The following is a 16,931-nucleotide window of genomic DNA, read 5'->3' on the forward strand; positions in this document are numbered from 1 at the left end:
TCTCTCCTTCATTTAGATTCTTACCAGGGTATTACTTCAAAGCCATTTTTAAGCCTTTGTCAGTTCTTCATGGGTAGCATTAGGTTTGACCCCCAAAATGTCATAGTACATAACCTCTTTCACAATTTTCTGTAGCCAGTGAGTGGGCTGAGGCTGGTGGTGGGGAGTGGGGAGGGGCCTGTAGCTCTGTGCAGTCCGTGCAGCCACTGCTCCTCCACCTCACACCAAGCATCTGGAAAGTTCCCTCAGGTGTTGTTTGTTTTTTTTTTTTTTTTTTTTGAGACGGAGTCTCATTCTGTCACCCAGGCTGGAGTGCAGTGGCACAATCTCAGCTTACTGCAACCTCTGCCTCCCAAGTAGCTGGGACTACAGGCGCCCGCCACCACGCCCAGCTAATTTTTTGTATTGTTAGTAGAGACAGGGTTCACCACATTAGCCAGGAAGGTCTTGATCTCCTGACCTCGTGAACCACCCACCTCAGCCTCCCACAGTGCTGGGATTACAGGCATGGGCCACCATGCCCGGCCCCTCGTGTGCTTTGTATATTGTTTGTGAGTTTTGTGTTCGTGTTCCATTTGTTTGAGGGGAGCACTATTAACTGATTGTGAGATATTACATATTAAGAATAATAAGTCATGCTCATTACAAAAAAAGAATTATATATTAGTAAGATTTAGGTTATTGGCTTTTGGCTTTTTTCTCTTTCTCCCTCTCCACTGACTTAACACATGAACACTTCCTATGTTTGTTTAGATTATCAAGTCTTTTTTTTTTTTGAGACGTAATCTCACTCTATTGCCAGGCTGGAGTGCAGTGGCACAATCTTGGCTCACTGCAACCTCCGCCTCCCAGGTTCAAGCGATTTTCCTGCCTCAGCCTCCCAAGTAGCTGGGACTACAGGCACACACCACCATGCCCAGCTAATTTTTGTATTTTTAGTAAAGACAGAGTTTCACCATCTTTGCCAGCATGGTCTCAATCTCTTAACCTCATGATCCACCCACCTTGGCCTCCCAAGGTGCTGAGATTACAGGCGTGAGCCACCGTGCCTGGCCAGATTATCAAGTCTTGAGTGACTTAACATTACAATTTCATAAGTAATTGGCTTGCATTTGCTCAGTCCTTATTAAACTGTTAGATTCTATTTAATGTACCCTGTACTGATGAAAGAAGAATATTTCACAGGTTTACACCTATTGTCTTTTGTTGTGGGGGAGAGTGGCCAGAATACACATAGGTAATTCTGTAAATAACTTTCATGTTTGATATATAGATATACCTGTTTTCCTCTCATTTTGGGGTCTGACATACATAAAGCATCACAATTCTCTTTCAATGAATTCTTCCCTTTGACAAGGCTCAGGGTTTTTTTTTATTGTAAGTAGGATTTTAAAATTATTATTATACTTTAAGTTCTAGAGTACATGTGCAGAATGTGCAGGTTTGTTACATAGGTATACATACATGTGCCATGTTGATTTGCTGCACCCATCAACTCATCGTTTACATTAGGTATTTCTCCTAATGCTATCCCTCCCCCAGTCCCCCACCCTCTGACAGACCCCGGTGTGTGATGTTCCCCGCCCTGTGTCCAAGTGTTCTCATTGTTCAGTTCCCACCTATGAGTGAGAACATGCGGTGTTTGGTTTTCTGTCTTGTGATAGTTTGCTGAGAATGATGGTTTCCAGCTTCATTCATGTCCCTGCAAAGGACATGAACTCGTCTTTTTGGGTTTTTTGGGCTGCATAGTATTCCATGGTGTATATGTGCCTCATTTTCTTATTCCAGTCTATCATTGATGTCCATTGATGGACATTTGGGTTGGTTCCAAGTCTTTGCTATTGTGAATAGCGCCGCAATAAACATACGTGTGCATGTGTCTTTATAGTAGCATGATTTATAATCCTTTGGGTATATACCCAGTAATGGGATCACTGGGTCAAATGGTATTTCTAGTTCTAGATCCTTGAGGAATTGTCACACTGTCTTCCACAATGGTTGAACCAGTTTACACTCCCACCAACAGTGTAAAAGCGTTCCTATTTCTCCACATCCTCTCTAGCATCTGTTGTTTCCTGACTTTTTAATGATCGCCATTCTAACTGGCGTGAGATGGTATCTCATTGTGGTTTTGATTTGCATTTCTCTGATGACCAGTGATGATGAGCATTTTTTCATGTGTCTTTTGGCTGCATAAATGTCTTCTTTTGAGAAGCGTCTGTTCGGCCAGGCGCGGTGGCTCACGCCTGTAATCCCAGCACTTTGGGAGGCCAAGGCAGGAGGATCGCGAGGTCAGGAGATCGAGACCATCCTGGCTAACACGGTGATACCCCGTCTCTACTAAAAATACAAAAAATTAGCCAGGCGTGGTGGCGGGCGCCTGTAGTCCCTGCTACTCAGGAGGCTGACGCAGGAGAATGGTGGAGCTTGCAGTGAGCCGAGATGGCGCCACTGCACTCCAGCCTGGGTGACAGAGCGAGACTCCATCTCAAAAAAAAAAAAAAAAAAAAGAGAGAGAAAAGTGTCTGTTCATATCCTTTGCCCACTTTTTCATGGGGTTGTTTGATTTTTTTTGTTGTTGTTAATTTCTTTAAGTTCTTTGTACATTCTGGATATCAGCCCTTTGTCAGATGAGTAGATTGTAAAAATTTTCTCCCATTCTGTAGGTTGCCTGTTCACTCTGATGGTAGTTTCTTTTGCTGTGCAGAAGCTCTTTAGTTTAATTAGATCCCATTTGTCTGTTTTGGCTTTTGTTGCCATTGCTTTTGGTGTTCTAGTCATGAAGTCCTTGCCCATGCCTATGTCCTGAATGGTAATGCCTAGGTTTTCTTCTAGGGTTTTTATGGTTTTAGATTTTACATTTAAGTCTTTAATGCATCTTGAATTAATTTTTGTATAAGGTATAAGGAAGGGATCCAGTTTCAGCTTTCTACATATGGCTAGCCAGTTTTCCCAGCACCATTTATTAAATACGGAATCCTTTCCCCGTTACTGGTTTTTGTCAGGTTTGTCAAAGATCATATGGTTGTAGATGTGTGGTGTTATTTCTGAGGCCTCTGTTCTGTTCCATTGGTCTATATCTCTGTTTTGGTACCAGTACCATGCTGTTTTGGTTACTGTAGTGACAAGGCTCAGTGTTCTTATCTCCTGTCTTTCCCCTGCCCGTGTGAGTCAACTGATACCTTATGGTGTTTTTTTGGCATCACTATACATCTGAAAAGAGCAAAGGCAAATAGTTTTGTTTTACTTTGCTTTGTTAACTGCAGTTTCATCATATCTCAGCTGGGTAAAGATGTTGCTGGAACAATTAAGAACCTGGGAAGTGGGGTGGAAGTGAGAGCAGGGATTATGGCAAAATTTAGGGAAGGTGCTTGACAGACATTTATTCGGGAAGCAGTGGCCAGAGTTGCAGCCTTCGGGACAGTCGTCCTTGCCAAGTGTCCATAGCATCCCCTTTTCAGAATCAACATCCACCATATTGAAACTGGCCTGCTCTGGTTATAGGATAAAGATTTTATGGGTTTTATTTAATTCTGTTTGTTACACTGAGACACCTTATGGGTACAGTGTTAACGTATGCAGTTTTTATTTTTGTCCCTCCTGTTCATTCCAGATTTTTACCTGTAAACTCTTCTAAAGTCAGGCTCATAGATTTTTGAATGGTGAAAATGACATTGAGAAGTCTACTAACTGGGCCACGCGCCATGGCTCACGCCTGTAATCCCAGCACTTTGGGAGGCTGAGGTGGGCGGATCACCTGAGGTCAGGAGTTCTAGTCCAGCCTGGTCAACATGGTGAAATCCCATCTCTACTAAAAATACAAAAATTAGCTAGGCGTGGTGGTACACACCTGTAATCTCAGCTACTCGAGAGGCTAAGGCAGGAGAATCACTTGAACCCAGGAGGCAGTGTCTGCAGTAAGCCAAGATCGTGCCACTGCACTCCAGCCTTGGTGACAAAGCAAGACTCCATCTCGGTGGAAAAAAAAAAAGCCTGCTATCTAGGCAAGATCGTCTCTAAATTTGGAGTCAAATGAGAATCTAAACCGGTTTGTTTTGTTTTGTTTTGTGTTTTTGAGATAGGGTCTATCTCCCAGGTTGGAGTATTACGCCTGTAATCTCAGCACTTTGGGAGGCTGAGGTCAGAAGTTCGAGACCAGCCTGGCCAACATGGCGAAACTCCATCTCTATTAAAAATACAAAAATTAGCTGGGCGTGGTGGCAGGTACCCTGTAACTCCAGTTACTTGGGAGGCTGAGGCGAGAGAATCACTTGAACTGGGAGGCAGAGGTTGTAGTGAGCCAAGATCATACCATTGCACTCCAGTCTCACAGAGTGAGATTCCATCTCAAAAAAAAAAAAAGGAACTGTGTTCTGTTGAGTGACTGTCTTTCATCCTAGTATACTTTTTAAAACTTCCTAGTGCTTTTTAAAACTTACCTTTATCGGCTGGGCACGGTGGCTCACACCTATAATCCCTCCACTTTGGGAGGCTGAGGCAGGTGGATCACGAGGTCAGGAGATCAAGACCATCCTGGCTAACATGGTGAAACCCCATCTCAAGTGAAAATACAAAAAATTAGCCAGGCGTGGTGGCAGGCGCCTGTAGTTCCAGTTACTTGGGAGTCGGAGGCAGGAGAATGGCGTGAACCTGGGAGGCAGAGCTTGCAGTGAGCCAAGATCGCACCACTGCACTCCAGCCTAGGCGACAGAGCGAGACTCTATCTCAAAAAAAGAAAAAAAAAGAAAAAAAAGCTTCCCTTTATCAGATGTTAACTCTAAAGAAACACATCTCTGAACTGCCCCAGTTTCTCTTCTCTCCAGTAAATTATCCATAAGATTGTCTCCTAAATACCACAAATTATATAAATTGTTGGACACAAAAGTTTTACCGTTTTGAATCTCCCTTATGTTTTAACATTTATGTATATCCATATGTGTATTTTACAGATAACAAAATCAGCTTTTCGTGATATAAAGTCCCTAACTAATATTATTTGTTGAAAATACTGAATTCAATGAACTGAGAGCAAAGAGCTTATCTTGCATGATTGTGTACTGACCGGATGTGCTCATTGGCTCCTCACAGGAGACTCCTGTGCTGACCAGAATAGAAAAACAAAAGCGCAAAGAGGAGGAAGAAGAGCGTCAGATTCTTCTAGCAGTGCAGAAGAAGGAGCAGGAGCAGATGCTAAAGGAAGAGAGGAAACGCGAGTTGGAGGAGAAGGTCAAGGCAGTGGAAGGTATGTGCAGTGTCCGCGTGGTTTGGAGAGGTGCATGTCTGTCGACCAGCCGTCCTGTAGCCAGAGCCAACTCAAGCTAAGTCCTGCCATGCATCCAAGTTGTTTCCGGCAATTTCTTTTTTTTTTTTTTTTTTGAGACGGAGTCTCGCTGTGTCGCCCAGGCTGGAGTGCAGTGGCGTGATCTCAGCTCACTGCAAGCCTCACCTCCCGGGTTCACGCCATTCTCCTGCCTCAGCCTCCCAAGTAGCTGGGACTACAGGCGCCTGCCTCCACGCCCGGCTAATTTTTTGTATTGTTAGTAGAGACGGGGTTTCACCGTGTTAGCCAGGATGGTCTAGAACTCCTGACCTTGTGATCCACCCGCTTCGGCCTCCCAAAGTGCTGGGATTACAGGCGTGAGCCACCGCACCCGTCCACTTTTTTTCTGTTTAGAGTTCTGCAAGCAAAGGATAATAACTGTCTTTAGATGTTTTCTTAGATAACAATTGTATTTATAAGTTCAACCTGATAAATCATGTGATAACAGATCACTTGGTGTAATTGAAGATAGTCCAAGATTTACCTTTTAAATAAGTGTATTGAATATTTTTAATTTTTCAATACAACAGCATAGCATATGGATTTGGCTTTTTGAATGCAGTGTTTTGCAGGGCAAGATTTCAGTAAATTTTGGCTAAGAAAATTGAAGTATTCTGGCCTTATGTACCTATTAAGTAACAGAAACTTACTTAACCTATTATGTGCACCTCATTCCTACCAAGATCTTTTTTTGTTTTTTTTTTTTTGAGACTCCGTCTCGGTTTGTCGCCCAGGCTGAAGTGCAGTGGCACGATCTCGTCTCACTGCAAGCTCCGCATCCTGGGTTCTCGCCATTCTCCTGCCTCAGCCTCCCGAGTAGCTGGGACTACAGGCACCCACCACCACGCCCAGCTAATTTTTTGTATTTTTAGTTGAGACAGGGTTTCACTGTATTAGCCAGGATGGTCTCGATATCCTGACCTCGTAATCTGCCCGCCTTGGCCTCCCAAAGTGCTGGGATTACAGGCATGAGCCACCATGCCTGGCCCTTTTTTTTTTTTTTTTTTTTTTTTTTTTTGATACATAGTCTCACTCTGTGGCCCACCTGGAGTGCAGTGGCACAATCTTCACTTACTGCAACCTCTGCCTCAGCCTCCCGAGTAGCTAGGACTATAGGCGTGCCACCACACCTGGCTAATGTTTGTATTTTTAGAGATGGGGTTTTACCATGTTGGGCAGGTTGGTCTCAAACTGCTGACCTCAAATGATCTTGCCGCCTCGGCCTCCCAAAGTGCTGGGATTACAGGCGTGAGCCACTGTGCCTGCCCACATTAAGGATTTTAGAATTAATAAAGAAATGAGGGGTCAGGCACAGTGACTCATGCCTGTAATCCCAGCACTTTGGGAGGCCAAGAGGGGCGGATCACATGAGGTTGGGTTTTCGAGACCAGCCTGACCAACATGGAGAAACCCCATCTCTACTAAAAATACAAAAAATTAGCTGGGCGTGGTGGGGCATGCCTGTAATGCCAGCTACTCAGGAGGCTGAGGCAGGAGAATCGCTTGAACCCAGGAAGTGGAGGTTGCGGTGAGCTGAGATCGTGCCATTGTACTCCAGCTGGGCAACAAGAGTGAAACTCCATCTCAAAAAAAAAAAAAAAAAAAAGAAAGGAAGGGAGGGAAGGAAAAGAAAAGAAAGAAAGAAATGATGGCTGGGCACGGTGGCTCACGCCTGTAATCCCAGCACTTTGGGAAGCCACAGTGGCCGAATCACTTGAGGTCAGGAGTTTGAGACAGCCTGGCCAACATGGCCAAACGTGGTAGCTCACGCCTGTAATCCCAGCTACTCAGGAGGATGAGGTGGGAGAATTGCTTGAACCCCGGAGGTGGAGGTTGCAGTGAGCCGAGATCGTGCTACTGCACTCCAGCCTGGGCGACAGAGCAAGACTCTGTCTCAATAAAAAAAACAACCCTTAGTGCATATAATCTACAGGTTTAGCCTGTGTCATACTATGTAGTATATCTCACTTGTAAGATCTTCCATAATTGGCTATGTCCAGTGCCACATTTAAATTCCTCAGGACATAATAACTGGCTTTTATTTGTTTATATTTTTTAGTGGAATTGTGTTTTTTTATTTAATAGGGTCCTTATTGGGTACACCTGTCATTTTAATTTATATAGGCAGGTCCAAAACTCATTTTTATGGCTCAGTTTCTGTAATGTAAGATTAATAATGCCTGTATTGTAGTCCCATCTACAGAAGTCACAAATAAAATTAAATCCTAGGAATTAACCAAAGAAGTGAAAGAGCTCTATAATGAAAACTATAAAACATGGAGGAAACAAATTGAAAAGAACACCCAAAAACTGGAAAGCTTCCTACGTTCATGGATAACAAGAATCAGTATTCTTAAAATGTCCATACTACTCAAAGTAATCTACAGATTCAATGCAATGTCTACCAGAATACCAATGACATTCTTCACAAAAATAGAAAAAAAAAATCCTTTTATTTTTTTGGACCCACAAAAGACCCAGAATAGGCAAAGCTATCCTAAGCAAAAATAACAAACCTGGAGGAATTACCTGACTTCAAATTATACTTCAGACCTGTGGGGACCAAAACAATATGGGGATCTGGCATAAAAACCAACACACAGACAAATGGAACAGAATAGAGAATCCAGAAACAAGTCCACACACGTACAGCGAACTCATTTTCAACACACGTGCTAAGAACATACACTGGGGAAAAGACAGTCTCTTCTACAAGTGGTGCTGGGGAAACTGGATATCCATAAGCAGAAGAATGAAATTAGACCCCTATCTCCTGCCACATACAAAAATAAAATCAAAGTGGATTAAATAATTATATCTAAGGCCGGGCGTGGCGACTTATGCCTGTAATCCCAGCACTTTGGGAGGCCAAGGCGGGTGAATTACAAGGTCAAGAGTTCAAGGCCAGCCTGGCCAAGGTGTTGAAACCCCGTCTCTACTAAAAATACAAAAATTAGCTGGGCACGGTGGCAGGCACCGGTAATCCCAGCTACTCAGGAGGCTGAGGCAAGAAAATCGCTTGAACCTGGGCAGCAGAGGTTGCAGTGAGCTGAGATTGCATCACTGCACTCCAACCTGTGTGACAGAGTAAGACTCCATCTCAAAAAAAAAAAAAAAGAATTATATCTAAGACCTCAAATTATGAAACTCTACAAGAAAAAACGTTGGAGAAACCCTCTAGGACATTGATTTCAAGCACAGGCACCCAAAGCAAAAATGGACAAATGGGATCACATCAAGTTAAAAAGCTTCTGCACAGCAAAGGAAACAACCAGCAAAGTGAAGAGACAACCCACAGAATGGGAGAAAACATTTGCAGACTGCCCAGTTGACAAAGGATGAATAACCAGAATATAGAAGGAGCTGAAACAACTCTTAGGAAAAAGTCTAATAATCGGATATTAAAATGGGCAAAATATTTGAATAGAGATTTCTCAAAAGAAGTCATACAAATGCAGACGAGGCCAGGCATGTTGAGTCATGCTTGTAAGCTCAGCACTTTGGGAGGCCAAGGCTGGCAGATTGTTTTAGCACAGGAGTTCAAGACCAGCCTCGGCAACACGGTAAAACCCCATCTCTACAAAAAATACAAAAATTAACCGAGCACGGTTGTTCATACCTGTAGTGCCAGCTACTTGGGAAGCTGAGATGGGCAGATAGCTTGAGCCTGGGAGGTCCAGGCTCCAGTGAGCTGAGATCATGCCACTGCACTCCATCCGGGGCAATAGAGCGAGACCCTGTCTCAAAAAAATAAAAATAAATTTAAAAACAAGCCAGGTGTGGTGGCTCATGCTTGTAATCCCAGCACTTCGGGAGGCCGAGGCGGGCAGATGACTTGAGATCAGGAGTTCAAGACCAACCTGGCCAACATGGCAAAACCCTGCCTCTACTAAAAATACTAAAAGTAGCTAGGCATGGTGGCACATGCCTGTAATCCCACCTACTCAGGAGGCTGAGGCAGGAGAATTGCTTGAACCTGGGAGACAAGAGGTTGCAGTGAGCAGAGATCAAGCCAAGACTTCACTCCAGCCTGGGCAATACAGCAAGATTCTGTCTCAAAAAAAAAAAAAAAAAGCAAACAAGCTTATGAAAAAAGTGCTCAGTATCATTGATCATCAGAGAAATGGAAATCCAAAACTATTATGAGATATCATCTTACACAGTTAAAATGGTTTATACCCAAAGGACAGGCAATAACAAATACTGGTGAGAATGAGAAGAGGAAATCCTCATATACTGTTGGTAGGAACATAAATTAGTCCCCCACTATGGAGAACAGCTTAGATGTTCCTTAGAAAACTAAAAAGAGAGCTACCATAAAATCTATTAATCCCACTGCTGGGTATACACCCAAAAGAAAGGAAATCAATATATTGAAGAGATAACTACACTCCCATATTTTTTGCAGCTCTGTTCACAATAGCCAAGATTTGGAAGCAACCTAAGTGTCCGTCAGCAAATGAATGGATAAAGAAAATGTGGTACTGATACACAAGGGAGTACTATTCAGCCATAAAAACAGAAAGATGCAGTCGTTTGCAACAACATGGGTAGAACTGGAGGTTATTATTTTAAATGAAATAAGACAGGCACAGAAAGACAAACATTGGATATTCTCACTTACTTGTGGGATCTAAAAATCAAAATAATTGAACCCGTGGAGATAGAGGGAAAAGGGATGGTTACCAGAGGCTGGGAACGATAGTGGAGGGTTGGGGAGAGGTAGGATGGTTAATGGGTACAAAAAAAATAGTTATTATGAATGAATATGATCTGGCATTTGATAGCACAGCAGAGAAGTATGGCTTTTCTTTTCTTTTCTTTTCTTTTTTGTTATTTTTGAGACAGAGTCTCACTCTTTTGCCCAGGCTAGAGTGCAGTGGCATGATCTGATCTCACTGCAACCTCCACTTCTCAGGTTCAAGTGATTACCATGCCTCAGCCTCCCAAGTAGCTGTGATTACAGGTGTACACTACCACACCCGGCTAATTTTTGTATTTTTAGTAGAGATGGGGTTTTGCCGTGTTGGCCAGGCTGGTCTTGAACTCCTGGCCTCAAGTGATCCATCTGCCTCAGCCTCCCACAGTGCTGGGAATACAAGCGTGAGCACACACCCAGCCAGAAGTACTATTTTCATTCCAGTGGTGAGAAGGTGGAGAGTAGACAAATATTGTGGGATAATAGTGGTGAGTGATCTGAAGTAAAATTAGGCAGGTTTACAGGTAAAGAGTGACATGGCTGGGCGTGGTGGCTCCACCTGTGGTCCCAGCTACTTGGGAGGCTGTGGCAGGAGGACCCCTTGAGCCCAGGAGATCGAGGCTGCAGTGAGCGCTGATTTCCCCTGCTGAACACAGCCTGGGTGATAGAGCAAAACCCTGTCTCAGACAAAAAAGAAAGCCCTCTCTGAAGATTTGACATTTAAATAAAGTGAATGAGGTTGACCCATGAGTGCCTGAAGCGGAAGGCGCAGTGCAGACAAGAGCAGAGACACGGAGGCAGGGATATGCAGCAGGAAGTCCAGGGCGAGGCTGCAGCGGAGGGGAGCAAAGCAAGCACAGGAAGGCTGGCTGGAAGTCCCGGCGCGGCTGGAGCGGAGCGGAGCGGAGCGGAGCAAGCACAGGAAGGCTGGCTGGAAGTCCCGGCGCGGCTGGAGCAGAGCAGAGCAGAGCAAAGCAAGCACAGGAAGGCTGGCTGGGCATGAATTGAGTCCTACCAGGTAGCCCAGGGTCGCATTGGGATGGGCTGTGCAGACCTTGTTAGAAGGGTTAAATGGGCTGGGCGCCGTGGCTCACGGTTGTAATCCCAGCACTTTGGAAGGCCGAAGTGGGCGAATCACGAGGTCAGGAGATCAAGACCATCGTGACTAACACGGTGAAACCCCGTCTCTACTAAAAATACAAAAAATTAGCTGGGCGTGGTGGCGGGCGCCTGTAGTCCCAGCTACTCGGGAGGCTGAGGCGGGAGAATGGCGTGAACCCAGGAGGCGGAGCTTCCAGTGAGCCGAGATCGCGCCACCGCACTCCAGCCTGGGCGACAGAGCAAGATTCCGTCTCAAAAAAAAAAAAAAAAGTAAGGATTAAATGAAAACAGGACAGTCTCTGACACACATTTAAAGTCACAAATGATAGTTTTCTTTGTTTGAGACAAAGTCTCGCTCTGCCTCCCATGATAGTTCTTATGGAAGGAATTTTTGTAAGCCATAAGATACTTACAATAACCTTTTCCAGACTTTTTAGTAGCTTCCAACTACAAAAAAGAAATAATCAATTATGTACTAATCAGACACTTTTAAAAATTACAACAGTTTATTCAGAGAAACAAGCTTTGTGTGACATTCTAAGAGGATTTTATTCTGCAGGTCCTTTTAACATAATGAGTAATATTTGTGTTGGGAATGACTGAGAAGAAATTTCATAATGATGTGAAGATCTACCTGTAAATAGTTCCTCTGTCGTATGCTGGTATTTATATTCTAGCATCTCAACAATGCTGATGGTCACTCATGTTGGGGTTCCCTGAAAAAAAATTTTTTTTTTCAAAACTCCTGTAATGTTACATTACCCATACTTTTGTTGTCGTTGTTGTTGTTTTGAGACGGAGTGTCGCTCTGTCGCCCAGGCTGGAGTGCAGTGGTGCCGCGCCCGGCACATGACTGCATACTTTCAAGGAGAGGACTCAGAGCTTTTATTTATTTAAAGAAACTTGAAAGGAGGAAAGTGGATTAAGAAAAAAAAAAAAAAAGGCCAGGCGCGGTGGCTCACGCCTGTAATCCCAGCACTTTGGGAGGCTGAGGCAGGCAGATCACGAGGTCAGGAGATTGACACCATCCTGGCCAACATGGTGAAACCCCGTCTCTACTAAAAATACAAAAAAAAAATTAGCCGGGCATGGTGGCGTGCACCTGTAGTCCCAACTACTCGGGAGGCTGAGACAGGAGAATTGCTTGAATTCGGGAGGCAGAGGCTGCAGTGAGCTGAGATCATGCCACTGCACTCCAGCCTGGGCAACAGAGTGAGACTCTGTCCCCCTCAAAAAAGAAAAAAAAAAACAACAGAAGGCAAAAAGTGAAACAGCCAAGTGTCCACCAGTGGATAAAAGGAGAACCTGAATGCAGTATACACTTAGAATGGGGTGTTATTCAGCCTTAAGAGGGAAGGAAATTCTGAAACATGCTACAACATGGATGAACCTTGAAGGTATTACACGAAGTGTTATCAGCAGGACACACGTGGACAAATGTTTTGTACTAGAGGCTGAGGCGAGAGGGAAATGGGGAGTCAGTGTTTAACGTTACAGACTGGAGTAATGAAAAGATTCTAGAAATGGATACCGGTGATGGCGCCACAACATTACTTACACACTTAATGCTACTGAACTGTATGCTCATTTGGGTGATATGTCTGGGTAACTAGAATGAGATGAAGCCGGCCATGACGAAAGAAGTAACTTGTAGTTAATCAGTTGGGGTCCAGCCTTGAAAACCAAAACTACACTAGCTACTTCAGCAGGGAAAACATCACATGACTCTTTGGTAAAATGGGAGTTAGAAAACAAAAAAAAGGTTAAAGGGATCCCCGTGGTGACACAGACGGAGGAAGTGGGATTGTCAGAGGTGGGGGGCTGCAGCCCCACTGCTAGCACTATGAAGGCAGGCAAACTCCCGCTGCCAAGTGCGGCTTCGCAGATGCAGGACCATCCATCCTAGGATGAGTTGAACGGCATCAGCAAGCAAATGGAAGGAAATCGCTGTCCTCCTCAGCGTGCCTCCCGTGGTCCCTCTGATGCTCCCTTTGGTAGAATATAAAACCAGCAGACAAGGGAGTTGTATGTGCAGGATCCCAGCCCCAGTATCACAAAGCAGAACATGAAAATTGGATTTGCAACCATCAGAAAAGGCTTCATAACAGATGCAGGTGGCAGAAAGCATGAAAGGTCCTGTATGTGTTCACTGTAAGTTCTAGAAGGAAAGAATCAGTATGGTAAGGCCAAGAGAATGTTCAGAAACAATGATTGAGTAGTTTTTTGGTTTGATGAAAAACCCTGATCCTCAGATACAGAAAGCAAGAAGAGATATAAACTGGATATAAATTATATGTGGGCATATGGAACTGAATTATAGAACATTCTGTTCCCTAAAACAACCAATGTGGAAAAGGTGGATTACCCTGAGAGGATGTTCTTAATAGTGATAGCAGATAGGAGCAACAGCAGACCTCAGGGGACGATGGGATTGATGGCCAGGTGCAGTGGCTCATGCCTGTAATCCCAGCAATTTGGGAAGCCAAGGCAGGAGAATTACTTGAGTCCTGGAGTTCAAGACCAGCCTGGGCAACATAATGAGGCCCCATCTCTACAGAAAATCTTAAAAATTAGCCAGACATGGTGGTGCATGCCTGTAGTCCCAGCTACTCGGGAGGCTGAGGTAGGAGGATCACTTGAGCCCAGGAGGTCAAGGCTGTAGTGAGCCATGGTTGTGCACAGCACTCCAGCCTGGGCAACAGCAAGACCCTGTCTCAAAAAAAGGAAGGGGTGGGTAGTGGGTTGAATTTTGAATTTTTTTATTAGTTCCTTAGGGCTACCATAACAACCTACATTAACCAGGTGGCATAAAATAGCAGAAATTTATTCTCTCATAGTCCTGGAAGTTAGAAATCCAAAATCTAGGTATTGACAGGGTTTCACTCTCTGAAGACTGTAGGTGAGAGTCTGTGGCCTTTCCAGCTTCTAGTAGTTTCAGGCCTTCCTGGGGTTTTCTGCAAACTTAGAATAATAGAATGAAACTTCCTCAGCCAATATCTTAATAATCTAGGCAGACCTTCTACTTGATGGGGAAACATTAGAAGTGTTCCCTTTAAAGTCAGGATAAACACAAGGATTTCCTCTATTGTTTCCATTTAATATTGTATTGTAAGGATTTAGTGTCTACAAAGAAAAATACATAGGTATGTATACATATTTGGAGTGGTGTATGACTTGAAACTCCAAGAAAATCACCCAGGAAACTATTATAGCTAAGAAATTCACCAAGTAGGTATATTCATTATTATTCTTTTTTTTTTTTTTTTTTGAGATGGAGTCTCACTCTATTGCTCAGGCTGGAGTGCAGTGGTGCGATCTCGGCTCACTGCCACTTCCGCCTCCCGGGTTCAAATAATTCTCCTGCCTCAGCCTCCAAAGTAGCTGGGATTACAGGCATGTGCCACCACGCCTGGCAATTTTTTTTGTTATTTTTAGTAGAGATGGGGGTCTCACCATGTTGGTCAGGCTGTTCTTGAACTCCTGACCTCAGGTGATAACACTGTGCCCAGCCGCATTATTATTCTATAAATGTCAACATGAACAATTTTATTAAAAGATAGCATGACCCGGCCAGGCGCGGTGGCTCACACCTGTAATCCCAGCACTTTAGGAGGCCGAGGCGGGCAGATCACGAGGTCAGAAGATCAAGACCATCCTGGCCAACTTGGTGAAACCCCGTCTCTACTAAAAATAGAAAAATTAGCTGGACATGTTGGTGCACTTCTGTAATCCCAGCTAGCTACTTGGGAGGCTGAGGCATGAGAATCGCTTGAACCCAGGAGGCAGAGGTTGCAGTGTGTTAACATAGCGCCACCGCAGCACTCCAGCCTGAGCAACAGAGTGAGACTCTATCTCCAAAAAAAAAAAAAACTTTGACAGCTGGGCACAGTGGCTCACACCTACAATCCCAGCACCGTGGGAGGCCGAGGTGGACGGATCACTTGAGCTAAGGAGTTGAAGATCAGCCTAGCTAACATGGTGAAACCCCGTCTCTACTAAAAATACAATAATTACCCAGGCATAGTGGCATATACCTGTAATCCCAGCTACCCGGGAGGCTGAGGCACAAGAATTGCTTGAACCTGAGAGGCAGAGGCTGCAGTGACCTGAAATCACACCATTGCACTCCAGCCTGGGTGATAGAGTGAGGCTCTGTCTCCTAAAAAAAAACAATCTGTGGATCTCAACACACTGTTCCTAAAATTCATATAAAAGAGCAAAGGGCCTTTTTTTGTTTGTTTGTTTGTTTGTTGTTTGTTTGTTTGTTTGTTTTTGAGACGACGTTTCACCCTTGTTGCCCAGGCTGGAGTGCAATGGTGTGATCTCGGCTCACCGCAACCTCCGCCTCTGGGGTTCAAGCAATTCTCCTGCCTCAGCCTCCCAAGTAGCTGGGATTACAGGCATGCACCACCACGCCTGGCTAATTTTGTATTTTTAGTAGAGACAGGGTTTCTCCATGTTGGTCAGGCTGGTCTCGAACTCCCGACCTCTGATGATCTGCCTGCCTCCACCTCCCAAAGTGCTAGGATTACAGATGTGAGCCACCATGCCCGGCCGAGCAAAGGGCATGAAAACTTGCAAAAACAATACGATAGGGTCAATCATTATGCCACATAATGAGATCAAATCTGCAGTGATTGAGAGAGAATGGTATTGGCATAGAGATAGACAATGAGACCAGAAACAGACCTTGAGAGAGAACATGGGTTTTTCAGAAACAGTGCCAGGCGTGGTGGTGTGTGCCTGTAGTCCCAGCCACTCAGGAGTCTGATGTGGGAGGATCCGTTATGCACAGGAGTTCAAGGTTGCGGTGACCTATGATCCCAACGGAGCGAGACCCCTGTCTCTTGGAGAGAACAGTGGTACCAGGACACTTGTTCATTTATAGGGAAAAAATTTACATCCCTGCTCCTTATATAAGTTGCAGATACACTAAAGGCCAGAACCTTTCTGAAGAAGTTGTAGATGGGATAGAAAAGAATTTTTAAGTACAAAAAGCAAAAACCATAAGGAAAGAGAGAGAACTGACATATTTGATTACTTTATTTATTTATTTATTTTTTGAGACGGAGTCTCACTCTGTCGCGCAGGCTGGAGTGCAGTGGCACAATCTCAGCTCACTGCAAGCCCCGCCTCCCGGGTTCACATCATTCTCTTGCCTCAGCCTCCCGAGTAGCTGGGACTACAGGCACCTGCCACCACGCCTGGCTAATTTTTTTTTCTTTTTTTTTTCTTTTTTTTTTGTATTTTTAGTAGAGACAGGGTTTCACTGTGTTAGCCAGGTTGGTCTCCATCTCCTGACCTTGTGATCCACCTGCCTCAGCCTCCCAAAGTGCTGGGAGCTGAGATCATGCCATTGCACTCCAGCCTGGGCAACAAGAGTGAAACTCTGTCTCAAAAAAAAAAATGCCAGTGTGGTGGCTCATGTCTGTAATCCCAGCACTTTGGGAGGTCGAGGCAGGTGGATCACAAGGTCAGGAGATCAAGACCATCCTGGCTAACACAGTGAAACCCCGTCTCTACTAAAAAATACAAAAAGTTAGCCAGGCGTGGTGGGGGGTGCCTGTAGTCCCAGCTATTCGGGAGGCTGAGGCAGGAGAATGACGTGAACCCAGGAGGCGGAGCTTGCAGTGAGGCGAGATCGCACCACTGCACTCCAGCCTGAGCGACAGAGTGAGACTCCGTCTCAAAACAAAACAAAACAAAACAAAACAAAAAAAATTAGCCAGGCGTGGTGACAGACCCCTGTAGTCCCAACTACTCAGGAGGCTGAGGCAGGAGAATCGCTTGAACCTGGGAGGCGGAGGTTGC

The 16,931-nt window shown here is 44.6% G+C and overlaps 1 protein-coding gene across 5 annotated transcripts in view; it reads left to right on the forward strand.

The window, feature by feature from the left end:
- The window catches only part of CECR2 (CECR2 histone acetyl-lysine reader), a 191,908-nt gene that overhangs the window by 152,075 nt on the left and 22,902 nt on the right, over positions 1–16,931 (forward strand). For all 5 annotated transcript variants that reach the window (XM_016939629.3, XM_016939630.4, XM_016939633.4 and 2 more), the window contains one exon: positions 5,089–5,242. In XM_016939629.3, coding sequence (XP_016795118.2) covers positions 5,089–5,242 — 154 coding nt within the window. The remainder of the gene's footprint in view (positions 1–5,088; positions 5,243–16,931) is intronic.

The sequence above is a fragment of the Pan troglodytes genome, chromosome 23 (assembly GCF_028858775.2).
Source record: "Pan troglodytes isolate AG18354 chromosome 23, NHGRI_mPanTro3-v2.0_pri, whole genome shotgun sequence".
Lineage (NCBI taxonomy): Eukaryota > Metazoa > Chordata > Mammalia > Primates > Hominidae > Pan > Pan troglodytes.